This window comes from Cyphomyrmex costatus, unplaced genomic scaffold (assembly GCF_001594065.2).
Source record: "Cyphomyrmex costatus isolate MS0001 unplaced genomic scaffold, Ccosl1.0 scaffold182, whole genome shotgun sequence".
Taxonomy (NCBI): domain Eukaryota; kingdom Metazoa; phylum Arthropoda; class Insecta; order Hymenoptera; family Formicidae; genus Cyphomyrmex; species Cyphomyrmex costatus.
In genome coordinates this window covers 1237571-1263676 of record NW_017275847.1, presented here as the reverse complement: position 1 = coordinate 1263676, position 26106 = coordinate 1237571, and the positions used below count along the sequence as shown (strand labels likewise).

The following is a 26106-nucleotide window of genomic DNA, read 5'->3' as shown; positions in this document are numbered from 1 at the left end:
CACGCGAAATTGCAATCGTCGAAGCTCGCTTCTATTTTACGTTACGCTACGCTACAGAGCATAACCGAGCAAGGAGTCAGCTTCGAGTAGGCAATTCAAAGAGATTTCGAAAAAAGAAACTCAAAGCGATTGATTGCAGTAGATGTCGATTAAATTAAAACATGAGGTTATAAGGATATTTTAGGAAATTAGCAGCAAAAATATACAGAAGATAAAGTGTGTAACATGAAAAAAAAAATATATATATATTGTTTTAAAATATTATTTTTATCCCTTGTATATACTAAGAGGAAAATTTTGGATCTTTGTAACTGTAATTAAATTTATTCGGCTTCAGAAAGATTGCTGTTCTATGCATTAAATAATATGTATTTGTTTATTGCAGACTATTTCTCTCACTTGCTGTTGCCACGAATGTAGATGAACTTTATGATTTCTTAACTGTGATCTCGGTTCAACCTCTCTTCTAAGAATTAGAAAAAGATGAAGAATACGTCGAATTGTGAGATTAAAGTTCATCTACATCGATGGAGAAGCGGGCATTACTCTCTCCTTTTTTTTCGTTCGATGATTCGCATCGACTATGCTTCACGCATGTTTCGCAAGGAACAAACGAGTCACTGACATTTCTCTTTCTACTCAGCGCGCGCGTCAAGAGTGACTCATTGCCGAAGACAACGAACCCCGAAAGGAAACGAAGTGAGTGAATGAAGCGATGAATGGGCTTTCTTATGAATGAATTTACTACCGCGCTGTTCTTCGCGTGGTCGCGAGGATGACAATGATGATGACGCTTCTTCCGTCGTTTTTACTAGTCTCTTGTTAAATCGTCGGTTATCCGTCGATACCTTATGAATCACGTTTCAAAACGATCTTTCTCTCTTTCGTTTAAGCTATATACAGTTTACTATTTATTTGCCTCCTAAGATTTATTGATTTCTTATCGAAAAATCTGTCTTTGAAATAAATATTAACTGCGAAGGATCAGTAATTACGAGAATATATAATATAATATGTAGTTATAAGAATATTTCTTGGAGACACTTTATGGATAATAAACATAATGTCTGTTTCTACCAATGTAGAACTTTATGATCTTGGTTTAAAATTTATTTTTTAATTTTTTTAAATTACAAAAAAAGAATATAAAATATATTAAACCAAAATTAAAGTTGATTTACATCGACAGTATAATGTTATTATTAGCTATGGAATCGGTAGAATTAATAAACAGTTTAGAGTTGACTCGATATATGCATTTAAACATTATTACAATTATGAGACGTCAAGGAACGAGGCAGGTTGAGGTTCACAAGACAGAATCACTCGTCGTTAACCAACAATTGACAGAAGACAATCCGCTGTCAAATGGATATGCTCGTTTTGATTAGTCGAATAGATCGAGTGCCGAATTCGCACGTCCTAATAGATAGAAATGATGGACAATTAGAGGTGCGTCTATAAATATCGCACCATTGAAATATTAACCGTAGAGTTCAGACTCGGTATCTTAAATTTTCTCATACAGTTGCGGCCATACACAGAAAAATACTGTAAGCAAATAACGATTACTTGTTTCAAGTATTTTAAAAGTTCATACATCTGCAAATCTATAAGTTCATGATGTCATAAGTTCGTCATAAGCATCAAATTTATTTAAAATATATTCTGAATTCTAGTAAGTTTAATACTTCAATCAAGAGTATTAAATTAAGACAAATTCGATTTGTATCTATTATATGAAATAATTTCTTCGATTAATTTTTTAATATTTTTCACGAGAAAATAATTTCTTGTTTAGAGTATACAATAATGGGATTTTCTAAAATTTGTAATACGTATATTTTAAATTATTATTACAAGAAAATGTTCTGTTTGTTAAAAATAACCGTTACTTAAAAGGAAGAAGATAAATTGAGTAGTCACTTTTCCTAGCAATAGAATGATATTTTTCTGTGTATAAAGCACTCTCAATTTGTTTTATTCTGTTGGAAAAGACGGCGATAAAAGCCAAAGGAGGACAAACAAAATGTTAAAATTGCTAATTCCATAAAATCGTAGTTCCACTCCTTGTTTTCACGATGACGAGATCACGGCTCGCGCTAGTAAAGTTCTGCCTCGCGAAAATGCAGCTTGCATTTGGTGAAAGGCAGCGACTCAGCTGTTACGGGTCTTTATCGCTCATGGAGATAATCGTAAGCAGTCGCGGGCGCGCGCGCGCGCGCGCTTACGTTACGTCGCTCGTGTTTCATAACCGCGCTCGCTTAGGATAGGAAAAGTGTGCCGTAACCCCACTCTGTGAAAAGTGTGTCGCGCACATGCAGGCGGTCGCAAAGTGTGCGTACATACATGTACACGTGACGCCGACACGCGTACCGGCTTCGGCAGTGCGCGCATACTAAAATTGGAACGATATGGGGAAGATTAAAGCTGGCGTAGACCGGCGCAAAGTCGCGCCACGTTTTTCTAATAAACAAATAAAGGGAGCTTTATTCGAGTCGTATCTCCGAAAAGAGAATAAGACAAAGCTAAAAAATAAAAATGTCGACCCAATAAGGATCGAGCGAAATGAGAATAAAATATGCAAGAAGAAACATATCTTCCCTTAGGTACTTCAAAAGTAATACAACTCATATTATACTAAAAATAGGTTTCCCCAGAAAAAGAGAAAAACTTTTTTATTTTGATAAAATATTATTGACTAAATAATATCGACAAAAAAGAACATATTCTTAACTTTCTATTTGCAATTTAGATCTGCAATTTTCACACAAATAAAATTTTATTTTCCTTTTTGCTCGAATTTCAATTTCTGTTAAATAAAGGTTTTAATATTTAAGTTAAAAATTTATTTGGTAATTTAATTGAGATGTTGAAAAGTATTTAATCCTGTAGTCTTCCACATTTTGTGAAGGCTTAGAACGGTAAAAAAACTTGGACTAGGCAAAAAGGATGCAGATAGAGAGAGAAATAATTGCAGACAGAGGATTAATATGATCAAATGTCACTTTTGTTTCACAATACTTAAGAAACAAGAAACTATCACTTTGAATGGGATGATTTTGGCGATTTTTTAAAAATTAAGTTAGTTTATTTTTGATGATTGATAAGGTAATATTTCCGTGATAATACGAGTAATTCGGAAATTACGTTTTTGATCTATGTCATTTTTGAAATAAGGAAGCTATGTACATAGAAATGAAATATAATAAGAATAGAATGAAAATTTGAAAGAAAAATCAGTAGATGGAAGGGAGAAGGGAGAAAATATGATGCACTTTGCTCTGAGAAGAGATTTACACAGGAATTCAGTGCAGTGACCTATATATTTATAATCGTCACAAACGTCCGTCGTTTAACGGGAACGAAAGTGACGTCTTCGACGACGTTGCTCTTGCCTGGCTGTAAACTGACATTGGCTTGCGTCCAGCAACGACGACGCTCTGAATAAAATAGCGATCGAAGGCACACCCTCGTGCAACACGAGTTGCCCTGCAACTACCCCTCCTGAGGAAAGCAAACTTTGTGCACATTATTGGAACATTTTCTTAACGCATTACAAATTGCGTGCGTTAAATGTGATACTTTTGTATTAGCGATTCTCAGATAATTTCTCAAGAATTATATATAATTGAAGAAAAGTATTATTCTAAGAATTCATTTTTTTATATTTTATTTTTATCGAGCGCTTAAAAAATTGTAAATAAAAATGTTTCTTTATCCAGTTACGTTTTTTTTTCTTTATCCAGTTACGTGGTTATTTTTCTTATATCCATCCGTATAACATTAAAAATATTTTTATTTGTGTTAAAAGCGATCCTTAAGTCCTTGTTAAATTTTGTATATATCCAAGTGTTAATTTAATACATATAATAAAATAATACATATAAAAATAATGTTTTTTTGAAACTTGAACCTTAAACTAAATGAATAAAATGTATTAATTTATCACATTATAAATATTAATTTTAATTAAGAAATATTAACACAAAAATTTGAGTTGATCACTTGAGACATACGAAATGCGTTAAGTTTAACACATATTTTTCAATTGTGTGATTGCATGATTAATGTGACTTTCAGGATGTGCAATTTATATTGGAGATTATTTCTATATATACACATATTTAATTATAATTTAAGTAATAATTATTAATGTATGTGCATAATTTCATCTTATTTATAATTCCAATCTTCTACTTTAGAATTATAAATTATATATATATATATCTCCTGATGTGTGCTTATATAATTATTCCCTCTCTATTTTAAAATTATATTACATAAATTTTATAATATTATAATTACATAAATTTTTCCAATTTTCCACATTTCCTCATTAATCACTATCGTAGCTTAAAAATCTTTCGCCAGATCCTCGTGAAGAGTAATCCTAAATTTCGCAATGCGTAATTTTTACTTTTTAAGAATACCCCTCTTTTTGTGCAACCCGTGAAGTGAGCTGTTTAATCGTGGATCGCACGGCCACGATATTACAGTCGCCCGGTTACCACGCTATGTTTTTTCGCACGCACGCGTTTATTAAGTATTCGTTTCCGGCTTTCCGTGTGCATCCGTGCGATCGATCAGTGTATATCGATTGCGTCGCGCATGGCGCGGGTTTGCGATATACCGTTTGCGACAATTGTTACTGTTACGCGCATCGCCGCTCCCCCTTCCTTTCTTTCGCGGAGCCCCCTTTGTCGCGTGACAGCGACTACATACTAGCCACTTCCTGCGTGCCCACCTTGCCACGTCGCGTGCACACGGCGTTGAGGTTCACGGGGAACAAAAAGCACGGCAAAGAGCAACGTGAGGTAATTTCGCTCGGACGATCACGATAATAACAATGTGACAAAATAAATTTGTTTGCGAAATTGAATACCTAATTCTCTCTCTATATGCAAAGTCTCGAGTCTCTCGAAGATTTCCGAACTATTTCGACCGGAAAAAGAAGAAAATTATTAAGAAATAAACAAAATATGTAGAATAAAATGTTTTCGTTCGAGACTTTATTTTCCAAAAACAATCTTGTATCTTTTCTAAGTTTCGAGACAACATTCTAATATACGTATAATTTTAAAATTCGTAATTTGCAAAAGTTCTAAGTCTGATATTTTCGCTAAAAAAGGGAAATTTGGTTTCAAATTTTATCGAATAATCTTTTATTGAAATCATGAATTATAAGAAACACTACACACACACACACACGCACACACATATACACAATATATTAAATACTGAGAGGAAGGGAGGGAATTATGGAATACGATTTTATGTATTTTTTTAAATAACTCAATAGATATTCATACATATGACTATATACTTCTAGTACAAGTTTGTTAGCCATAGAATGATATCAATTATGTTATAGGTAAAAGTTCTTCGTATATAGTAGAACGAACGTAATTATAAAAAAACTGAAGAAGGAAAAAAGGTTGCGATTATAGAACAGCAGAGGGAATATGGAATATTGCCAATTAGTATAATATAATTTATAGTTACTGAAACAAAAATTAAATTTTAATATAAATATTTGTTTAAATATAAAAAGTTTTAAGTAAATATTTATTAAATATAAGCAGACCTGCAAATTAAAAAATTACAAATTATTTAAGAGATACCGTGATATTCTATAATCCCTTATCCATTCCATAATCGCCTCTTTTTCTCTATACTTTTTCAGAACACGAATTATGTCTTTCAGATAAACTCGTTCGAGTTTGTCTTATCTCTTGTTATGCCTTAAAACGCAATTTATTTAATTATTTATTCAATTTATAACGGTCTTTGCGTTTCTCTTGCGTTTCAGGGCCGTGAAAGCGTTCCAGCAGGTGCTATGGGTGGAACCAGGATTTCCACGGGCCTGCGAGGTTCACCTACGGCTCGGCTTGATGCTGAAGGTCCACGCTGAGTTCGACGCCGCTTTGAAACACCTGACTCTCGCCCTGATCGATGCCACCACACCTGCCTCCTTCTCTAAGCTCGAGAGTAAGTGTTCGTCCCCTTTATTCGCATCGTTGTTAGCCGGAAAACTCCCAGCCAACTCCCCGCACATCACAACTCTGTAATCGCTCCCTCACTTTCCTTCGTCGAACTTGACCGCCTTTCGTCCGTTGTTCATATCAATGAGATGACTCCCGCGTGATTGTCTATTTCAATAATTTTTTTTCAAGACTACTCTCGAGTTTAGCTCTAATATTTGTCAGAAAAAGCTAAGGTTGGTATTCATAGTTACTTCTTATATTTAAGACTGCTTTAAGTACAATTTTAAATGTCATAAACCAATCAGAGAATCGCATTAGCATCTTAAGACGTTCCTTATAGGACGGTCTTAAAATAAGAACGAACTATATGTATACCATCCTATAATTGACTTTTAATACAAGAAATTTCTTACAAAATTTTTTAATCGATATTTTGACGTTCTGTACAAGATATTTTAAATAGATGACATTTTACTTCAAACTAAAGAAGGTAGAGTATCAAGTGAAGTTTCAATTTAATGATTGAAATTTTATTGCGACAGTAATAGTCAATCGTAAAAACTGTCTTTTTGAATAAAGAAACGATTCTTCTGCGAAAATGTGTAGTTATATCGCTCTCTGTTATAAAAATTGTAGCTTTTGTACTAATAACTACTACAAGCAATATATCTTTGATTAGTATTACAAGATTTGATTTGACTGGAGCTATTTATGAGAGTTATACGAGTTTTACTGGTTTAAGATCTTGTCTATCTTTCGCGCGCGAACTCATGACCAACTTTTGGTTCTATTAACAACCGGGCAATAACATGTACTTATCTAGCCAGAAAATTGATCTGAATATTTCAACAACAAACTCATGAATTAATAGATATAACGAACATTGAGATGTAGGGGAGAATGGTCTAAATCGGACCTATTTGCAATTTTTGTTCTCTATAAGACATAAATAAAATCCGATCATAAAATCAATGGTGCCGTTCGAAAGATCATTTAATTTCCTTCATTTTTGCTTCAGATCATTTTGACGTATCTCTTACCTGTGTCGAACTATAATAAAAAATATAAAAATGCATTTCCGGTCCGATTTGGAACTTATGGTTATTAATCAGATTGTTAAACAAATGTTATATCTTCCGTTGATTTCTGCAGACTTTACTTCAATGGAATCTTAATTTTAAAATAAAATAAAGATGGAAATTCCTGATTTTTTAGTGTCTCATATTTCCCCGAGAAAAAAAATTGATTCTAAATTCAGCGGGAAATCTATCATTAATATTGAAATTAGACTTCGTGGGGATTCCCCCTCTCCACATCTCGTATACAAATCTATGTAGAACAAGTTCCGAGACACGGAGGTTTCTCGCGGATGAATCACACGCTGATGATGACTATGCTGATTCATGACTCCGAATTGTACTATCCACGTTTTTCACGTGATGATTCGCGCGGGAATCATTCTCTTTTGGATACCGGGAATTTAATGCGGGAATATATAATTTCCCAACGGAAGTCGGGCTTTTAAATAGCCGACCGAGCGTGGCTCGCGCACCAGTCTCGCCCACGTGCTTATTGCGGTGCCACCGATATGATGAAAATTAATCAACAATAATAAGCGATATTAAACCGTATGTGAATATACAATTAAGTAACGAGAAGTAAACTTATCCAGTCTGAGCTGGATTTTAGTGTTTAAATAATATTTCGGTGTAAATTTAGGATATCTAGTTCTGTAAACTGTGCGCTAAAATAACTTTCGGTCTTGAAGTGCAATCTTAAATTGACATTGAAATCATAAATTAAATTAGCAAATAGTTCAATGATATTGGTGTTAATAAGTGTTGCAAAAAGTTATAAACAATTTCTCAAAAAATATTACCGCAGCCAGGATTTAAATTTGAATCTCTCAACATTTCGTGACGGGTATTTTTACCAATTCGACTATTGAGAAAACTGTGGAAATCAAATCTTGGATTAATCGTGATCGATAATTTTCTCATTTTTACGTTCGGTCGATAAGCTCTTCTTCGACGGTACATATTTGGTATAATTTTCGCGTCTATATAGCTTTGGAGAGAAATTTTTTTCTATGGAAAGTTTTACCGAGAAATCCTTTTTTGCGTGTTTGTTGTAGTCAAGTTCCACATCGCTCACTTATACGAAGTTCAGGGCAAGTATCGTCTGGCCAAGGAACATTACGAGGCTCTGCTGAAGGAAAAGCTGCCGTTACATCTGAAGGCCGACATCTGTCGTCAATTGGGTAAGTCTATCGCTAATTTTTTTTTCTTCTTTTGTTTTATTAAAAAAAAAAATAGAAAACAATCAATTTGTGTTATTTTAATAAATAAAAATTAATTTAAATTTTTTTTAAAGAAAACCTTAATTCATGAAAACGGTGTCGATTAAACATTGCAAATTGTTGCCAACTTACAAAAGATGTGTTTAAGCGGAATCTGATAATTTGAGATTTTTATCTTTAGTTTTTCACATTTTATCGCTAAGTTTGATATTGAGACCTATTTGTCAATAAGTATTAAGACGAACGAAAAAGGAAAGATAAAAATTGCTGGGATATCTTATATAAATATTAGAGACCTTGTAAAAAAGAGGAGAATAAAATATGTTTCTTTCGTAAATATACTTAGAGATTCTGACACGTTCTAGCTCAGGGGAGTGCGTAAATACTTCGTATATAAATATTTTAAGTATTGTTGAAAGAGGAATGTAAGACAAAAATATTGCTTTCGGAAAGTTTTACTTGAAAGTTCCAACATTCTCTAGTAAGAGCACATACTTAACACACAGGAGACCACGATAAAAGAGTAAAAAGGTTCTATAAAACGTTTTTGAGGCTTGGGTATTTTCTTCAATTATACCAGAAGATTTGCAGGTTATCGCCGTGTCCTTCTTCATTATTAATGCCAACGTTTCGTGAACCATACCGTTCACTTCATCAGGGCGAGGAGTGCGCTGATACTAGATTCTATAAATTTATTCTTCTGATAAAATTTATTTATGATTTTTAGTCATAAATAAGAGTTACAATTAAACTTCTAATTCAAATTAGAAATATTTACGATTCTTTCATGAGAATTAGATAAATAGGCTATCATAATTATCGTTTAATTTAAAGTTTTTATTTGAATTATTCGAAACTGCTTTCTATCCTGCGTGATTATATTTAAAAAGTTATTAATTAAATTACATTTTAAGAAAAGGGTTGTGAAATAAATTATATTTTGACATAAAACTTTATGTTAATAAATAATCAATTAATTTGATATATCACAATTATCGTGTTTATCCATCCTTTGTTTATTATTTATTATATCAAATTATTTTATTATTTGTTTCATTAAATGGAAAACATGATTTAACAAAACGATAATTTTGATATTTTAAATTAATTTATTATTATTGATATGTAATTATTTCAAAATATAGTTTCCGTAAAAAATATCAGATACAAAAAAATCAGACGTAACAATAATAATTTAAAATAGAAATATTGAAGTCTTCGACGTTGCAATTTTACTTTGTATTACTTCCGAAAATATTCGAGGGTTCTGCGATCCTAGATCTAGGGGGAACACTTTAACGTGTTCCTCCCCGTACCCCGTCGCGATTCGGTAGTCTATGCGCCAGTCTGGAACAGAAATGGGAGGAAGAGAGAGAAACATAGGGCAGGTGCGAGAGAAACAGAAGCTAAGGGATAGTTTTCCCACAACTAGAGCCTCGCTCCCTCTCTCTCCGATCCATTCACGTGGCCTCTCCTACCCTCTTTATTCCTCGTTCATTCACTCTCTTTCCTCCTTCCCCCTGAGTTGCCTCTCCGTCTCATCCCTCAACCCACCCTAACCCGGAATAAATCAATACACGTGTCTGCAGACTACTTGGCAGAGTGCAGCCGGCCCACCGAGAGCCTTCAGCCGAATCTGTGAGGCTGAAGACTCGACAATCCAAAGGAAAAATCGCTCTTTCGCTATTGTTCTTTTAACACTTTGTGCGTAGACGGTATCCTTTTTCTTCCTTTTTTTGTTTACTAGGAAGCATAGGTAGATCGTGAGAGTTGGTAAATAAAGACTCATATTTTTCTTCTAAAATAAAAACCTTCCTTCCACCCTTTTTCTATTTATCTTAAAAAAAAAAAAAAATAAATAAATAAAAAGAGGGAAAATAAAATTCCTGATGAAAGTGTCCTTCGAGCTGCTCAAAAACTAATCGCTGTAACGTTATATTTATTATACTTTCTGAACAATACGACGTAAAGTTTTGGACTTTTGGGCCTCGGTTGAGCGTTTTTTTTCACCCTTTGGAACGGATCGCTTCACGGTGAAAGTCTGCACATCTCGTTCATCTCACGAAAGATGCGGTTCTTTTTTCGGGGCTGTACTTTTTCGAGGACATTGCGAACGGGACATCCACTTTACGGACCGTTTATGGATTCTCGCGTGTTGGCGAACCGTCCCGGTCGCGACCGGTCTCATTTCCCTTTTTTTGGAATTCTGTCTTGTTGCTCTCCTTCGTCCGCTCTCTTTTCCTGTGGTGAGAAAAAACGAAAGAACGAAGATTTCCTTCTCCCTCAATATGCGATGTATTTCGTCGTTGAATAGTCGTGACGAACAAATTTAGTTTGTATTATTCATTGATTGTAGTATGAAAGATTCACATAATACAGACGATATGTATAAAAGTAAAAGTTAATATTTTGTGAGATATTTCATATTTTAAACAAAAACTCTGTTTTATCTCATCGGTCGATTTTATTACTTAATATTGTTTTATATTTTATTTATTAATATATATATTATAAAACTAAGAAAATATGAAATAAGCTTCTCGTAACTGATTCTTTTGTGATTTTTATACAAAATGTTATGTGTATCAGTTCGGATTCTGTATGATTAATATTATAACATAACATGATAAGTGATTAAAATTTTTAAGTAGTGTTTTGTGTTATTATATTATTATATATTTTTTCTGTAAGTGTTATGAGAAGATATACACAATTAGACTTACAGGCTAATATTACATAGAATTAGTCATCGATTATGCGTGTGATATTTTTCCCATCATTTTAGCTTTAGAATTTATTTATTTTGTTTATACAACATGTGGGTTAACCCACTGTTGCAGCAACTTATGCCTTCAATTATGTAAAAAATCATTTTAATTAGAACAATAACAACAATGTATCTAAATATTTCATAAAAGCTTTCAATAATCTGTTTTGTATTTTTTGGTTTCATAATTTTTTTGTATATATTTTATTTTTCCTTCAAAATTTTTTGATGAAATCTTTTTTTAAAGTAACAAACACAAATGTAAATATTCGTGAAAAGTTTAGTACTTTTGAATGAAATATTGGGAGAAGGTTTGGAAGAGAATTTTTCGGGATGATTGGTTGGCGTGATTTAAATCGACTGACAAATTTAAGCTTTCGAGGCCGACCATAGCCAGGTGGACCGATTTAAAGGCAGGTCGGGCAGATTTGCAAATCGAGCGCATATGGAACGTAGTGTTTAGGACAGGTAAATACGCCAGGTGAATAAATAACATTAAAGGTAGACGAGCAAGCGAAGCGGCCGCGGCAGTGCGATCGCACGACCAGTGCTTATTTTAATCTCGTGAATAAATATTCTTTGGCAGAAATATTTCCAAAAATGTTTGAAAATTTGGGTGTTCTCTCTCTGGATTAAAATACTATGTACTGAAAATGTGTGATAAATATTAAAACGAAAGCTTTGTCCTTTTTCAAGTTTTTATCTCTAGGAGAGTTATCGATTTGAGTTTTTGTTTGTTGAAACAGTCATCATAGCATTCTACGATGTACATTTTTATATAAAAGAAATTTTTTTAAATATTTTTCTTAAAAATTGAGATTTTTAAATTTTATTTAAAGTAGAGTTTGGTAAAAGGACAATAGAAATCTTTGCACCCACTTAATAATTATTATTAATTTAAAAAGTTTTATGTTTTCTTCCATCAATAAAATAAAATAGTTATTAAAGCTTGAAGAGATAGAAAATAAGTGGGTTGAAATTAACCGATCAAGTGACTTAATTAACATCAGTTCCCACGTGCGGCGGTTCTGCCACGTGTTCACCTATTTACGGTCATGCATTTATTGTCGCAAATAACAACTTCTTGCCAACGCCCCGCTTTTCCCACGACGATTAATCCGTGGGGTATCAACAGGTAAACACGCGTCGCGCAAATATAGAAGCAGTGGCCATAAATCAACGTCCCGTTATATCGGAAACGCGTGGAAGGATATTATTTTTTTATTATATAACATATACATATATATAAAATATATATATACGTATATATGAATATTATATATACATATATATAAGTATATAATAAATATGAATACTAAATACGTTACATTATGTTATAGTATTAGAAAAGAAGAATATTCTATTTTATATCGCTTTTCAAGGAAATTGGATGATTTCAGTTAATCCGAGGGAGCAGAGTTAATAAAACATCTCATTATTAACAAGCGCAATCCCTGAGAGAATTGAAACACGACTTCAAAGGCAATTGACGAATATAATCGCTCGGCTATGCGAAAATCCCTTAGGATCTTCTATTCTCATCGAGAGGACGAAAATCTTGTTACATACTAGGGTCTTTTTTCGCGCTGCTGCGCCTATGTTTATAAGGCAGTAATTCTAGACAGCCCCCCTAGAGAAGGGACAGCAGCAGTAAAAACTATTGCTGCCGGGGGTAGCCCTAAGCCATACCTGAGAGTCTATTCAGTTTAGTTCGCTAGTAGTTCGTCATGTAGCGTCATGTCCGTGTAATAATACGGTTTTCGAGACGGCAGACGAAAGAAGAAAATAACGAACCGATATCGTGTATCATTCGTCTTCGTTTTTTTCATGCAGGATGGATGCACCACGTGGTTGAATGCACGGTGCTGGGCATAACTAGAGCGCAAAAGCAACACATAGCTATCCAGTGCCTGCAGAAATCCATCGAAGCCGAACCCAAGAGCGGACAGAGTCTTTATCTTTTAGGACGTTGTCTGGCTGCCTCCGGAAAGGTGCACGATGCATTTATCGCATACAGGTAATGATACTCGAAAACCAGGTACGCCATCGAGTGTGAATTTGTCAATTGAAATTCCAACGCGAAAAAATATATGACGTATTTCACGTGTCAGAGGTCCATCTAAAAATGAACTGTGTGTGCTTGAGATTTTTTAAATAATCATAAAAACATGTTAATGAATGTATTGTATAATATAATATTGAAGATAAAAAAATAAGTATCTCGTATGTGCTTTGCATTTAAGATATTCGAGGTAGTCGTTTGAAGAAGTTTCCCTTTTTTTTATATTTGTAGCTAAAATTACGACATATACAAAATTTGTATAAGTATGAATTTTCTAGAATGTTCGCGTACTTTCGGACAAAAAGATTAATTTTATTTTATATGCTTTACTTATTATTTAGACTGTGGAGCGTATTTTATAAAGAAGTTGTTTTATATACTTTATATTGTGCATTTTTTATAATTATGAAATATGATGTTTTATGTGAAAGAACTTATTGTTAGTGAGATTAAAATTGACTTTCCCGCATTGTAATTTTAATAAACAACAGTTTGTGAATTTTATTGCGTTATTCATCAGAAATTTTTGTATTATTCATGGAAAAGTTTCTATTGAATGAATTTTTGAAAAAATGATGATATTGCTCAATTTAGAAATAATTTTTATTAATTAAAATAATCATTATTTTTATATATTTCTTCTACTTAAATATTATTTTCTTAACGGATATTCTTTTAGACATTTTAGATTTTTTTCGGAATTGGAAAGAAACGTAATATGCGCATGCTTTAAAATATTTATTTTTCTTTTTTTTTTATTTACGCATGCTCTAAAAATTTATTTTTACATTTTTGTGTGTTTACGCATGTTCCAAAAATTTATTTTTATATTTTTTTATTCATTTATTATAATATTTTTATTGATATTTGTATAGGGCATTAATACAAAATACCGAAGAAACTTTCCAATATTTTTTTCCAAAGATATTCACACTAGTACGAATATACAGGCAAGTATGGTAGATTTAATATATACTTTCAAATTTATATATATTTATTTATACTTTATGTCCCTCTGTGTTTGGGAATTAATGACCTTTTCCATGTGCTCAATAGAAATTCAGTCGAAAAATCGGAAGGCAATGCGGACACATGGTGTAGTATAGGAGTACTATACCAACAACAGAATCAGCCTATGGATGCATTGCAAGCCTACATATGTGCTGTGCAACTAGACAAATCCCATTCGGCTGCTTGGACTAATCTAGGCATATTATACGAAAGTGTTAGTCAACCGAAAGACGCCCTGGCCTGTTACGTTAACGCATCCAGGTAAATTACATATTGCGCGAGTCATTTTTATAGCGTTCTACAATTATGCCACTGTAGTTCTATTACTTTAACATTATGGCAAGTACATTTATTCGTTATTTAATCTGTAACAAAAACACGTATTTTTTAATGTTAAAAAATATAATTTTTGTTGTTAGTTTTATTTTTTTAAAAGAATGTTTTATGTTCAAAACTGTGAAAAATATATGAAACGTAAAATTATTCCAAATTATTATTTAAAAGTTAAGAAAAATCTCAGTCATACCATAGGATCCATATGTTCAGTTACTAATTATATAGTTAAATTACTAACGATCGATCACATTAATAATTAAATCAACAATAAAAGTAATGTCTATAAGAACCGAACATTGGATAATCATGTGTAATGCTTTTATTAATAAGTTTGGATGAACGTTTCAATCCTATGTGTGGATCCTTCTCAATATCGCAAACAATAAAATAAAACAGTAAAAATTATATTAACGAAAAGTCTATACAAAAACCGCTAATTTGAAGATTATATGTGACTCGATAATATATAATAGCATCTTATACAATATATACGAACATAAAAACCATATTCAATTGGAACACTAATCAACTTTCAGTCATCACTGAACACAGACGAGAATTTTATCATAAATTTGATTAGGAGAAAGTTAAAGATCCTAGAAGAAGACCTTCTAGGGTCCTACAAATACACTACTGTAAACAATAGTTGCTTTCTATTTACACACAAATGAAACTGAGTCTAAAGTGAACTGAGTATGAAATACACTCAAATTAACGACATCACTACTTGCTTACTTTGGTAAAATTAACAAATACCAACACAGGTTCATAACCTCAATTTTAAAGTGAGTACTCTACGAGGCTCAGTAAAGCACATGATCTCGATTTTGTGCAGTTTGTAGGTAAAAAGTTGAATTTCACTTATCAGAATGCAAAAAGAACGCGCATTCTACTGAGTTATTACGTCACAAGTGAGAATTATCCGAGAATCGGTATATCAATCGGTGACTGCTTTGCTCTGATTGGTTGAGAAATAATCCTCAATCGTCAATGGGCGCATTCAGCGGACTCAACAGTTGAGTAAGCGCTCGCTATTATTGGTGTATTCTTCCAGATCTAAAATTCTGATTGGATGATCTAAAAGAATACAGCAATAACAGTGAGCGCTCATTTAACTGTTGAGTCTGCTGAACGCGTCCAATTACAATCGAGCAATTGCTAGTGTGATTACGGCTTTGGGCACATCGAACAAATTGTCCAAGTTATGTATCATGTAAGTTTCAAGAAAATTGTTAGTGTCTATTATAAACTTGCATACACTATTATATCTATAACTTTTTTTAGTCTAATCTGGAAATTAACAATAAAAATACTGTAGTGGACATAACGTTTTCTCACAATTATATTGTAAAAGATGTTACTACGTATTATCAAGTTACATAGCCTCCAAATTAATGGTTTTTGTATAAGACTTTTCGTTAATGTAATGTTTACTGTTTATTGTTTGCGATATTGAGAAGGATAGGATCGAAACGTTTAATCAAACTTATTAATAAAAGCATTATATATACGATTATCCAATGTTCGATTCTTATAGGCATTACTTTTGTTATTGATTTAGATCATTAGATCATTAGATCTTTTCCATTAAATTTTTTAATTAATATAATTAAATTAAATATAATATAAAATATAATTAAAAGATGAAAATTATGTAAATGATTACTTTGCATTTATCAAATCGCTCGTTGTAATTTTAAGTTATAACAAATTGTATTATGTGTCACTTCTTTTTTACGTTATCATTTGTATGTCACGGCGTGTGTAATTTTATGATTTGTAATTATCATCTTGTGCTAGAACGATCGGCACGTGTTGTAGATTGAAGGCCGAGTTTACATTTGACGATCTCAAAAATTAACAACGATTACATTGAGTTATTAGGTCAGCGTGATAAGAGTTCCGCTTTATTATTCGTAGGGGAAACAGCAATATAGCAAATTGCACGGGCCCATTCGCGGGTCTGGGTGGCGTTAAGTCCGGTGGCAACAACCCGATGAACCCGTCCCTCCAACAGCGCATCAGCTTTCTGCAGAGTCATCTAAGTCAAGCACCAATGCCTTCCGTCGCTACCAAGTGAGTTGTCGACAAATCAAATTACGTATTACGATTCCATTATAACGATTTTTTATGTAGCTAGTTTACACATTGAAATAAACAGATGGATAGAGATAATTAGACACAATTATATATACTGCTTTGCTTACCATTTCGAGTTTTCACTATCGAGTATTCATATATCTATATGTAATTCGCAGATCGATATAAATCTTTCTTTTTACGTTTTTAATCTTATAGTTTCATAAATTTTCAGTTATTGTTTGTGTACGTAAAATATTAGATGTTAAATTATGTTTATCCATATACTATAGCAATAAAACTTTTATACTAAGGAAACATAAATGTCAAGTGATAACTCTATGAGTTAAAAAATGTCAATTTTTAACTTTTTTCGATATTAGTACAAAATCCACTGTAAAATTTTGCATCTACTTTAATCTTGTAAAAGGATTTTTTATTCCGTTCAGTATAAATTCGGAGATTTGTACCGATCTGCAAAAGTGTTCCGACAAAATTTGGTCACTCTAGTATTTCCTTAAAGGCCAATATAAATATAGTCGACCTTTAATGTATTTTTTTTTATGTATAGTTATAAAGCTTGTTTCCTGCTTTTATATAATTTTTATTTTTTTGTCTAGGAGGCGGCAATTGCCGTCAATCGAAGAGGCTTGGAATCTGCCGATTAGCGCAGAGATGTCCAGCCGACAGCAGCAACAACAGCAACCCGGCGGACCTTCGTACAAATATGGTGCCACGCCGACTGGACCACCTCCACCTTATCCTCAAGCTCAAGGACAGAATGCTAAGCGATTTAAGGTAAAAGAATATATTATAAAAAGATTGTTTCTAAAAACTAACTTTTAATTTGTCTTTTATACATATATAATTTTTTGTTTAATTTAATACAGTGTTTTATAAATAAAGATTCTAATAAAGTATTTGCAGACAGTTCAGTTATATTATAAATCAGAGAACAGATAATGTGATTAAATATTTCAACTTCGCATTAATTCAATTCAAGACCGATGAGGTGATATCAGCTGTGCCGCAGCAACGAACGCCGCCGTTCTACCTAACGCAGCAGCAACTGCAAATGCTGCATTTTCTACAACAGAATATCAATAGCTTGACACCGCAGCAGCAAAATGTGCTCGTCCAACTGCAACATCAATACCGTGCGATGCAGCAACACCAGCAACAAATCAGGCAACAGCAACAAGCGGGACAACGAGGTCTTAGGCCAGGGCAGCCCGGTTATCCCACGACATACGGTCATCCTCAGAACCTCGGCCAATCGTCAGGTGTTGTCAAGAATTATGGTATACCGCAACAGCCGGTAAATACTTAATATCTTTTTTAAGTTAAATTTGTGCTATTGATCACAGAAAAGAAAATTACATATGATATATTTCTTGATTTTTTAATTATATAAAATATGTAACATATGCGCGCGCGTGTATTACGCACGTCGATAATGAAAATACACCATTTCATTGTCAATCATTTTAAATAACGTTTAGTTGCAGCAAGGAGGTACAGTTGCGCTGCAAACGGGCTTCTCGGACACCAATGTCGGCTACAATACGGCGGCGACTGGAAACACTACGCAGACACCAGGAATGCCTTACAAATCCGCCTCTGACCCCACTTACCCGCCACAGAGGCAACCGATCACAGGCGGTGCTCAGTATGGTGGTCAGTATCAGCAACAGCCGAATCAGTACGCTGCTCAAGGTTATACACAGGTCACATCAGCGACAAGTGGTTATTCGGAGAGCTCAACGGTTACTGCAGCGAATAAGGACAATCTGGGCGTGACGGATCAGGAGTTGCAGGCGTTGCTATCACAAAAGGACATAGCTACGTCGCTGGCGGAAGATTTGCTCAAGCACTTCGGTTCCGACGATTTGGAAACAGTCGTGAAGGAGGAACCATCGAGCGGTGTTATCAATGACAACGGTACGTTGAGTTCCGGCCCGTTCTCACCGTCGAATCTCGAGGAAAATGCTGACAAGGTAAAGGAGGTGAAACTGGAAAAACCAGAAGAAGTGACTTCCCAATCGACGCAGTCTAAATCGACGACAGATGCTGTAACGACAATCATAACGACGACCGCGACGACAACTGCAACAACGGTGAAATGTGAGATGACGACGGTTAAGTGTGAGACGACGACATCATCATTATCCTCTAGTACGACGATGACAACGGCAACGATAAACAAGAGCGAAGCGACCAATATTTCCAAGGCAGAATCGATGATGAATCTGAAACTCGAGTCGTTGTGCGAATCACAACCCGAACAGGAGTTGAGTATTGAAATGGATTCTAGAGCGATAGTCGAGGCGTGCAAGGGTCGAGGGTTGAGAGGCGTGCCGAATTGCTCGATACTGAGCGATCGTTCACCACCACCGGCACCACCGGATCCACCTATTCAACGAATACACTTGACGAAAGAACAGTTATCGCCGCCTGCTCCGAGTGTCTTTCTAGAGAACAAAAAGGACGTTTTCAGTCCGCAGCTGCAAGAATTTTGTTTGAAACACCCAATTGCCGTAGTACGTGGTCTCGCGGCAGCACTCAAACTTGATCTAGGTCTTTTCTCAACTAAGACTCTGGTCGAAGCGAATCCAGATCACGGTATTGAGGTACGCACACAAATGCAGCAAACTAGCGAAGAGAACTGGGATCCGGCGCTCAACAAAAAAGTCTGGAACTGCATTAGTCATCGCAGTCACACAACGATTGCCAAGTACGCGCAATATCAGGCCTCTAGTTTTCAGGAGAGTCTGAGAGAAGAGAAAGTTCAGGGCGGCGTACATTCTTCTAATCTGTCAGACTCGGACTCAAAAGACAGCACTGGTCAAACAGTCCGACGCAAAAAGAACAATTTTGGTCTATCTGGTCGACCAGGAACTAAGATGTTGCGTTTTGGTACCAACGTGGATCTATCAGATGAGAGGAAATGGAAGCCACAGTTGCACGAATTGATGAAGTTACCGGCCTTTGCTAGGGTGATATCGGCTGGTAATATGCTCAGTCATGTGGGGCATGTAATCTTAGGAATGAACACCGTACAATTGTATATGAAGGTACATTAAAACATATAATATAATAAAATTGGAAATTGAAACGTTTTACACATATTTGAATAATGTTTCTGAATGTAATTTAATTTATATCTTTCTCAGGTACCTGGTAGTAGAACACCCGGACATCAAGAGAACAATAATTTTTGTTCTATTAATATCAATATCGGACCGGGCGACTGCGAATGGTTTGCGGTACCAGATGCGTATTGGGGCGTAATATGCTCACTCTGCGAGCGCAACGGCATCAGTTACCTACATGGTAGTTGGTGGCCGAATCTAGAAGAATTATTCGAAGAGAATATCCCAGTGTACAGGTTTCATCAGCGACCAGGTGATCTGGTATGGGTGAACGCGGGTTGCGTGCACTGGGTACAGGCGGTTGGTTGGTGCAACAATATTGCATGGAACGTTGGCCCGCTCACTGCCAGACAGTATCAACTCGCGATCGAGCGTTATGAGTGGAACAAGCTGCAAGCATTTAAATCGATTGTGCCAATGGTGCATCTTTCATGGAACTTGGCGCGTAATATCAAGGTGTCGGATCCTCGATTGTTCGAGTTGATCAAAAATTGTCTTTTGCGAACGATGAGACAGTGTTGCTTAATACTGGAGTTCGTGAAGAGTAAGGGTGTGGAAGTGCGCTTCCATGGCCGCGGCAAAAACGAGGCTTCGCATTATTGTGGCCAGTGTGAGGTATGTTTTCCCTCTTAAGCTAATCTTGAAAATTAGCGTGTTGTCTAGATATTTATTTCTTTTTCTTTTCGGAATTTTAAGAAGAAATTTTTATTATTTCAGATTGTAACGTCAAAAGTGAGAAAATATATAGAAAAAATTCTTACAGAATATATTAAAATAAAAAATTTTTTCAATAAAATGATAATCGATAGAACTTATTTGTAAAATGTACCAAAATAATTCTCCTTTTATTTTATTAATTAATAAAGAATCATGTATCTAGAAATGAATTATGTACATGCGTACGTGCGTGCATGCATGCGCGCGCGTGTGTAAACGAAATGAGATGTCGTTCATAACTATGACAAATTATTAAATTAATAATATATAAAAAATAAATATGATTTAATTTCTTTCAAAATATACAAGAGATAGTAATTTTCAGTATACTTTTATAAGTTCAGTCTATCGACTACAAATGTTATTTTATTTAAAAAATAGATATTTTTACTCACACAAATATAATTTGCAAGAATTTTTATTGTGTTTTCTCTCTTCTGATAATACAATATGAAATAATAGTGATGAATAGGAGCAATAAACAAGATTCCGTAGATCTACAATTAGCAAATTCATATATAAAATTCTATATATATACATATTACTTCAATATTTTATTTATTTCTTTCTTTTTTATTAAAATTATACAATCGCACATAATTTGTACTTAATATATATATTTTTTTTATTACGTATTATATTATTTTCTACTTATATTTTCATATTTACTTCTTTTAATAAATTTAATCATAGGTTAAAAAGAAATATTTAACTTTTTTACAGATTGAAGTGTTCAATATCCTGTTTATCCGCGAACAGGAAAAGCGTCACGTAGTGCATTGTATGGATTGCGCGCGTAAGCAATCTCCTTCCTTGGAAGGATTCGTCTGTTTGGAGGAGTATCGCATGCGTGACTTGATGGATGTTTATGATGGATTTACCTTGTATATGCCGCTGGTCACCCCCACTAGCACAACTACCACTACTTCCTCGTCATCGTCATCGACAGTATCGACGACATTGCAGGCACAAACTGGCCAGTCCTCCTGAGATTACATGCAACATATATATTTGGACTTCCCGAGTATACTGCAACAGTAGTGATCACTACCATCCGGGAAATGCAAATTTTTTCCGGATGGTGGCGATCACTGCTACTAGTGTTAGTCCTTTTGTCAATGCGGGACGAGAAGACATTTCGTACGATAAGCATTATCCATGTACCTGAGAGCTACGCGAAAAGAGGCGGGACCGGCTCCTTGAGGGCTCGTAGGCGACCGTCCGCAAATATATATCGCATGAAATGAGGTAAAAGCATAACAATTTCTCTCGAAACATATATATATATATATATATTGTATATCGACTTTAGGATAAAATATTTTAAGTAAAAAATATTTAGATCGATACATTTTCTACTGTACTTGAGTCCAAGAATGTACTCTGTAAGATATTTTTTCTTCCTCTAATAACAATATTTTTAGAGATATTAATTTGTCATGCTTTTATCTCATCCTGCATATATTGTATGTATGCAAAGCTGTGCATATATTAACGACATATATCTAAACCAAGCATTGATATATGTAGTTTCTTTTAAAAAGCATGAAGTGTTGATATATAGAAAAACTGTGCTACAATGAGACATTATATTTCTCTAAATAACCAGCGTTGATTGAAAAGAAAAGAATACAACTCACATAACGATGACTCTTTGTCGCACATTTTTGCACTATATCAATTGCATGCTAAAAGTCAAAAGCTCTATTTGATGTGATGTCGTTAATGTGCACATTATATATATACTTACGTATATTTTTATCTCAATTTGTGTACGGCAGTCGTTTTAGTATGCGCTTTAATCTGCACCCGATTGGAATTCGCTATTAGGAACGTAATTATCACGACAGAGCTTCGTGAGCCGATCCCAAGGAAAGAAGAAAGACTAAAAGGAAGGAGCAGTCTTTTCGGTAGACATGAAGACCGATTCGTGCTGCTCGCTCGCTCGCTCGCTCGTTAGTTAGCCCTGTTTGTACAAATCTAACTTGCTTATCTATAAAAAAGATATCACCGACGATCGGATCGCTAGATTATTCCCTGTAAATATCCGACGGCGATCACGATTTTTTTTTTATATAGCTCTCGGGTATTGGCTAGAGAAGACTGTCTCTGATTATTAAAGGACGTAATAGCGTAATAATCGGTCCGCGACATCGTCATGCGACTTTTAGCGCGCTCGACATTTCTTTTACCGGATTCGACCTGGTTTTCTTTATCATTGTTTATTTATTATTATAATTAACGATCTTTGTAATAGTGATTACAAATGTAGATGTAAAGCGTCGTATTGCGCGAGCAAAATCTAAATTTCGTTGTTTGTTCTTCGTCCTCTTTGCGATTAGTCCGGGGTGTAAGACTATGCATAATATCATAGACATAGATAGGCCGAGCATGACACGCGAGACCTGGCTCTCATGTGCGAAAGAAAGAGAATCCCCAACTCAGATTTCTCTTCTCTTACAAACGGAGAATCTGTCATGCGGAACTATCGTTTACTATATCGATGGCACATGATATGTTCGGTCTATGTACTATGCCTATGCATAATACGTTCTCACTGCCACTTACGAAATCGTTGAGATAAAGTGAGAGATTCACCCTTTTTCATATGTATCAAGGATCATATAAGGAGGTTGCCTATCATTATATCATTGTTGCAAAAAAATACGTATACAGGCATATTAGTGCCGTGCGTGGTACTGCTCAAATCATTTGTAAATTTTTTTAAATGCAAATTAACTTTGAGATCAGCACTAAAAAAAAAAGAAATTAGTGAAAATGTCCTTAGAGTGTAGCTTGATCTCTACTGCCAACCATGTATGTTATTTCCTGTTAAATAACATAATCAATTATTAAAATTTAAGTGTTGCATAAAATTAAAGCCGCGAATGTGGGCATGAGGTTTAATATCCACGACGCGGTTATCAATTATTTGTCCAAATTACAAACGCATAGAGATTAAAATTAAAGTAGGAATAAAGAAGTCTAACAAAACTGGAACGGAAATATAGAGGATATAAGAAATTTATGTCTATATCTCGGAATTAAAAGTAAAATTTTCAGAATTTCATCCAATTGTAGTTTCTCGTTTGTGACGTCGAAAATAAACAATATTTTTGTTTTTGTATAAAAATTATTCTTGCGATAAGAAGTTAACGTGTGTATGCGCACTGTGATTTTTTTTAGCAAAATTCTCGAGCTCTAGCCAAAAAAAATTAGAAGAAACAGATGTGCGAAAATTGCGCGCCGCTCGCAGGGCGATGATACGCGACGAGAATGTAAGATGGCGAAATAAGATGTCCGAAAGGGGAGAGAATAGAGACATACCGTAGAAGAGAAAGAGAGCTTCTTGTTCATCAGGTTAATCGTACTTTAAGACAAAAAATGTACCTTCACTCACAGTTTCGTCAATTGATCACGGCGTTCACAGCCGACGTAACGTGCCAGAACGCTTATCGTATCGCTACTGTATATTAGCCCGACTCGAGGAACTTGAGGATTAAGAGTGGTATCTTTGCCATTGTAAAACTAATATTTTATAGGACGAAATCAGCAAAAACGTAATAAAATTTAACTTGGCCTGTCACCGCAATTATACTGGGTCAAAAGGAGAAAGAAATCACGTTATTATGATTACCTGCAAGTGTTCCATTAAAAATAGATTTACTTTTAATTCTCAACTCCTCGACCCCCCTCCCGAAATTAAACTACGCGCGATAGGGGGACAGAAGAAAGAAAAAGAAGAAAAAAGTAGTTAGTTCGCGCCTCGCGAAAGAATCATCTACAACAGAAGCGATGTATTTTTGAATATCTAGAAGCGCTAGTATTCCATTTCTCGCGAGTCAGTAGTTTCGAGAAATTAAACAAGAAGAAAAGGAGAACCGCCGTGTTCTCTTCTTATTTTCTACACGATTGTACTCTAGACAAGTCATAAATGCCTATAACATTCGCTGAATCAATTAATATATCAACATCTTCTACTACCTTGAATCACTCTCTTCTTTAAAGCAATATATACATGTTCAGACAATTTATAGGAAAAATAGTCGCACAGCTTTAGTTTAGGCTTATCCGTTTTAGTAGAACGTTGAAAAAACGAAGGAAAAAGTGTATATAAGATATTCAGCTAGAAAAAACAAATCTTATAAATTTAATGAGTGTATAGTTCAGATATAAAAACAGACAAATTTACAGGTCTATGGATACACGTTTAAGAATAATGCAGCAAGAAAATATTGAATACTTCATACGGTCTTTTCTAACATTGGGCATGGTTTTCAAAGTAGTCGTTTAACATTTGTTATTAATGCAAGATGATCTTAAAATATATTGATATATGAAAAGAAATGTAAGATAAGTAATATCGCATGACACAAGATATCCAACTAGGCTCCTCATCGCGTGATCGATCAATTAATTTTGCTTCAACGTAAGCTTATTCTGGCGTGGAAAAAATTCTTGAAAAATTTTTTGAAAGATTTTTAACAAAATTCTCAAAAAAATAATTGCGAGTAATAATTTTATTCCAGAGGACTCATAAAAAATAAAGCATGAGTCGTATTTTCATTAACAAAAGATCTCGGTTGATCTTCGATGATAGCGAGAAAAGAAATTCTCCAATGTGTTTGAATCGATTTCACTTACGGTGTCCAGAAGCTTTATAGAAATGTAGGATTCTTTACTCTTCATGGGTACAAACTGATAAATACACAATTATTCCAATACGGTGTGTATGTCAAAAATTACAAAAATTCTATTAATTTGGAGATATCAGAATATGAACCTTGATGAAAACCTTTTTTCAGAATTTCTGAATAATTTTATAATTCTTTAGAAAATTTCTCGGATTTTTTAATACAAATTTAGAATTACTAAGAAAATTCAGAAGTGCTCTGAAAAAGTCTACATCCCTTCTAGAATTCTTCACATATTTCATATGTACATATATGAATTTTGAAATATTTTAAGATATCTAAAATTTCTTTTTTTTTTTTTGGTGAAATCTTATAAAATTTAAAAAAGTGTCATTTAAGTCATTCTTTCAGAAATTATGGGATAGAAAACACAGAATATTTCAGAGTTTACATGTGTGAACAATTCTAAAAAAAAACGTAGTTTTCCCAGTATTTCTGAAAAATGTTCCAATTCGTATAAAAATGATAAGATTATCATCACACTCTTTTGATGTATGCAGGTGCTCTTGTAATTAGTCGCTAGATGTGTCAATTTAAACATGATTTATAAACACGTGGAAGATCTTTGATAAATTTCCGATACATTCGATCGAATGTTAAGGCATTTATAACATAATTAGTGTACAGCAATGACAACCACGCGCGACGCTTCAAGACGAAATGTAGAGAAGGAAAATAAAACACACGAGTAGTCGAAACAAGATCCGCGACAGAATATCTTCGTCAGGGAGATGTGAACAGCTTTGTTTCTCGTACATTTTAAATCGTACATACAAGCACGCTATATGATCTCAACTTTGCACGATGCCGGTGGAAAGAAGAAGTGATCGATATATACCGTGTATTATTTTTCTGCCGGTAGTAGCAAGTTCCGAACTGATTTGACATCTTTCGATTAACGCTACTTCGTATAAATTATATATATACATATTATAAATATATAAATATATATATATATATATATTTAATGTAAAGGGTAAGGATAATAGGCAAATTTATAAG

The 26106-nt window shown here is 34.1% G+C and overlaps 1 protein-coding gene across 1 annotated transcript in view; it reads left to right on the top strand.

Moving 5' to 3' along the window:
- LOC108772261 (Utx histone demethylase) overlaps positions 1 to 21653 on the top strand; it is a 77584-nt gene extending 55931 nt beyond the window's left edge. Inside the window, exons 4-13 of the mRNA XM_018537756.1 lie at positions 5813 to 5991; positions 8122 to 8247; positions 12887 to 13070; positions 14172 to 14387; positions 16383 to 16538; positions 17162 to 17339; positions 17545 to 17859; positions 18044 to 19615; positions 19715 to 20308; positions 21134 to 21653. Of these exons, the coding sequence (XP_018393258.1) occupies positions 5813 to 5991; positions 8122 to 8247; positions 12887 to 13070; positions 14172 to 14387; positions 16383 to 16538; positions 17162 to 17339; positions 17545 to 17859; positions 18044 to 19615; positions 19715 to 20308; positions 21134 to 21400 (3787 nt within the window). The 3' untranslated portion in view covers positions 21401 to 21653. The remainder of the gene's footprint in view (positions 1 to 5812; positions 5992 to 8121; positions 8248 to 12886; positions 13071 to 14171; positions 14388 to 16382; positions 16539 to 17161; positions 17340 to 17544; positions 17860 to 18043; positions 19616 to 19714; positions 20309 to 21133) is intronic.
- Positions 21654 to 26106: the final 4453 nt, after the last annotated feature.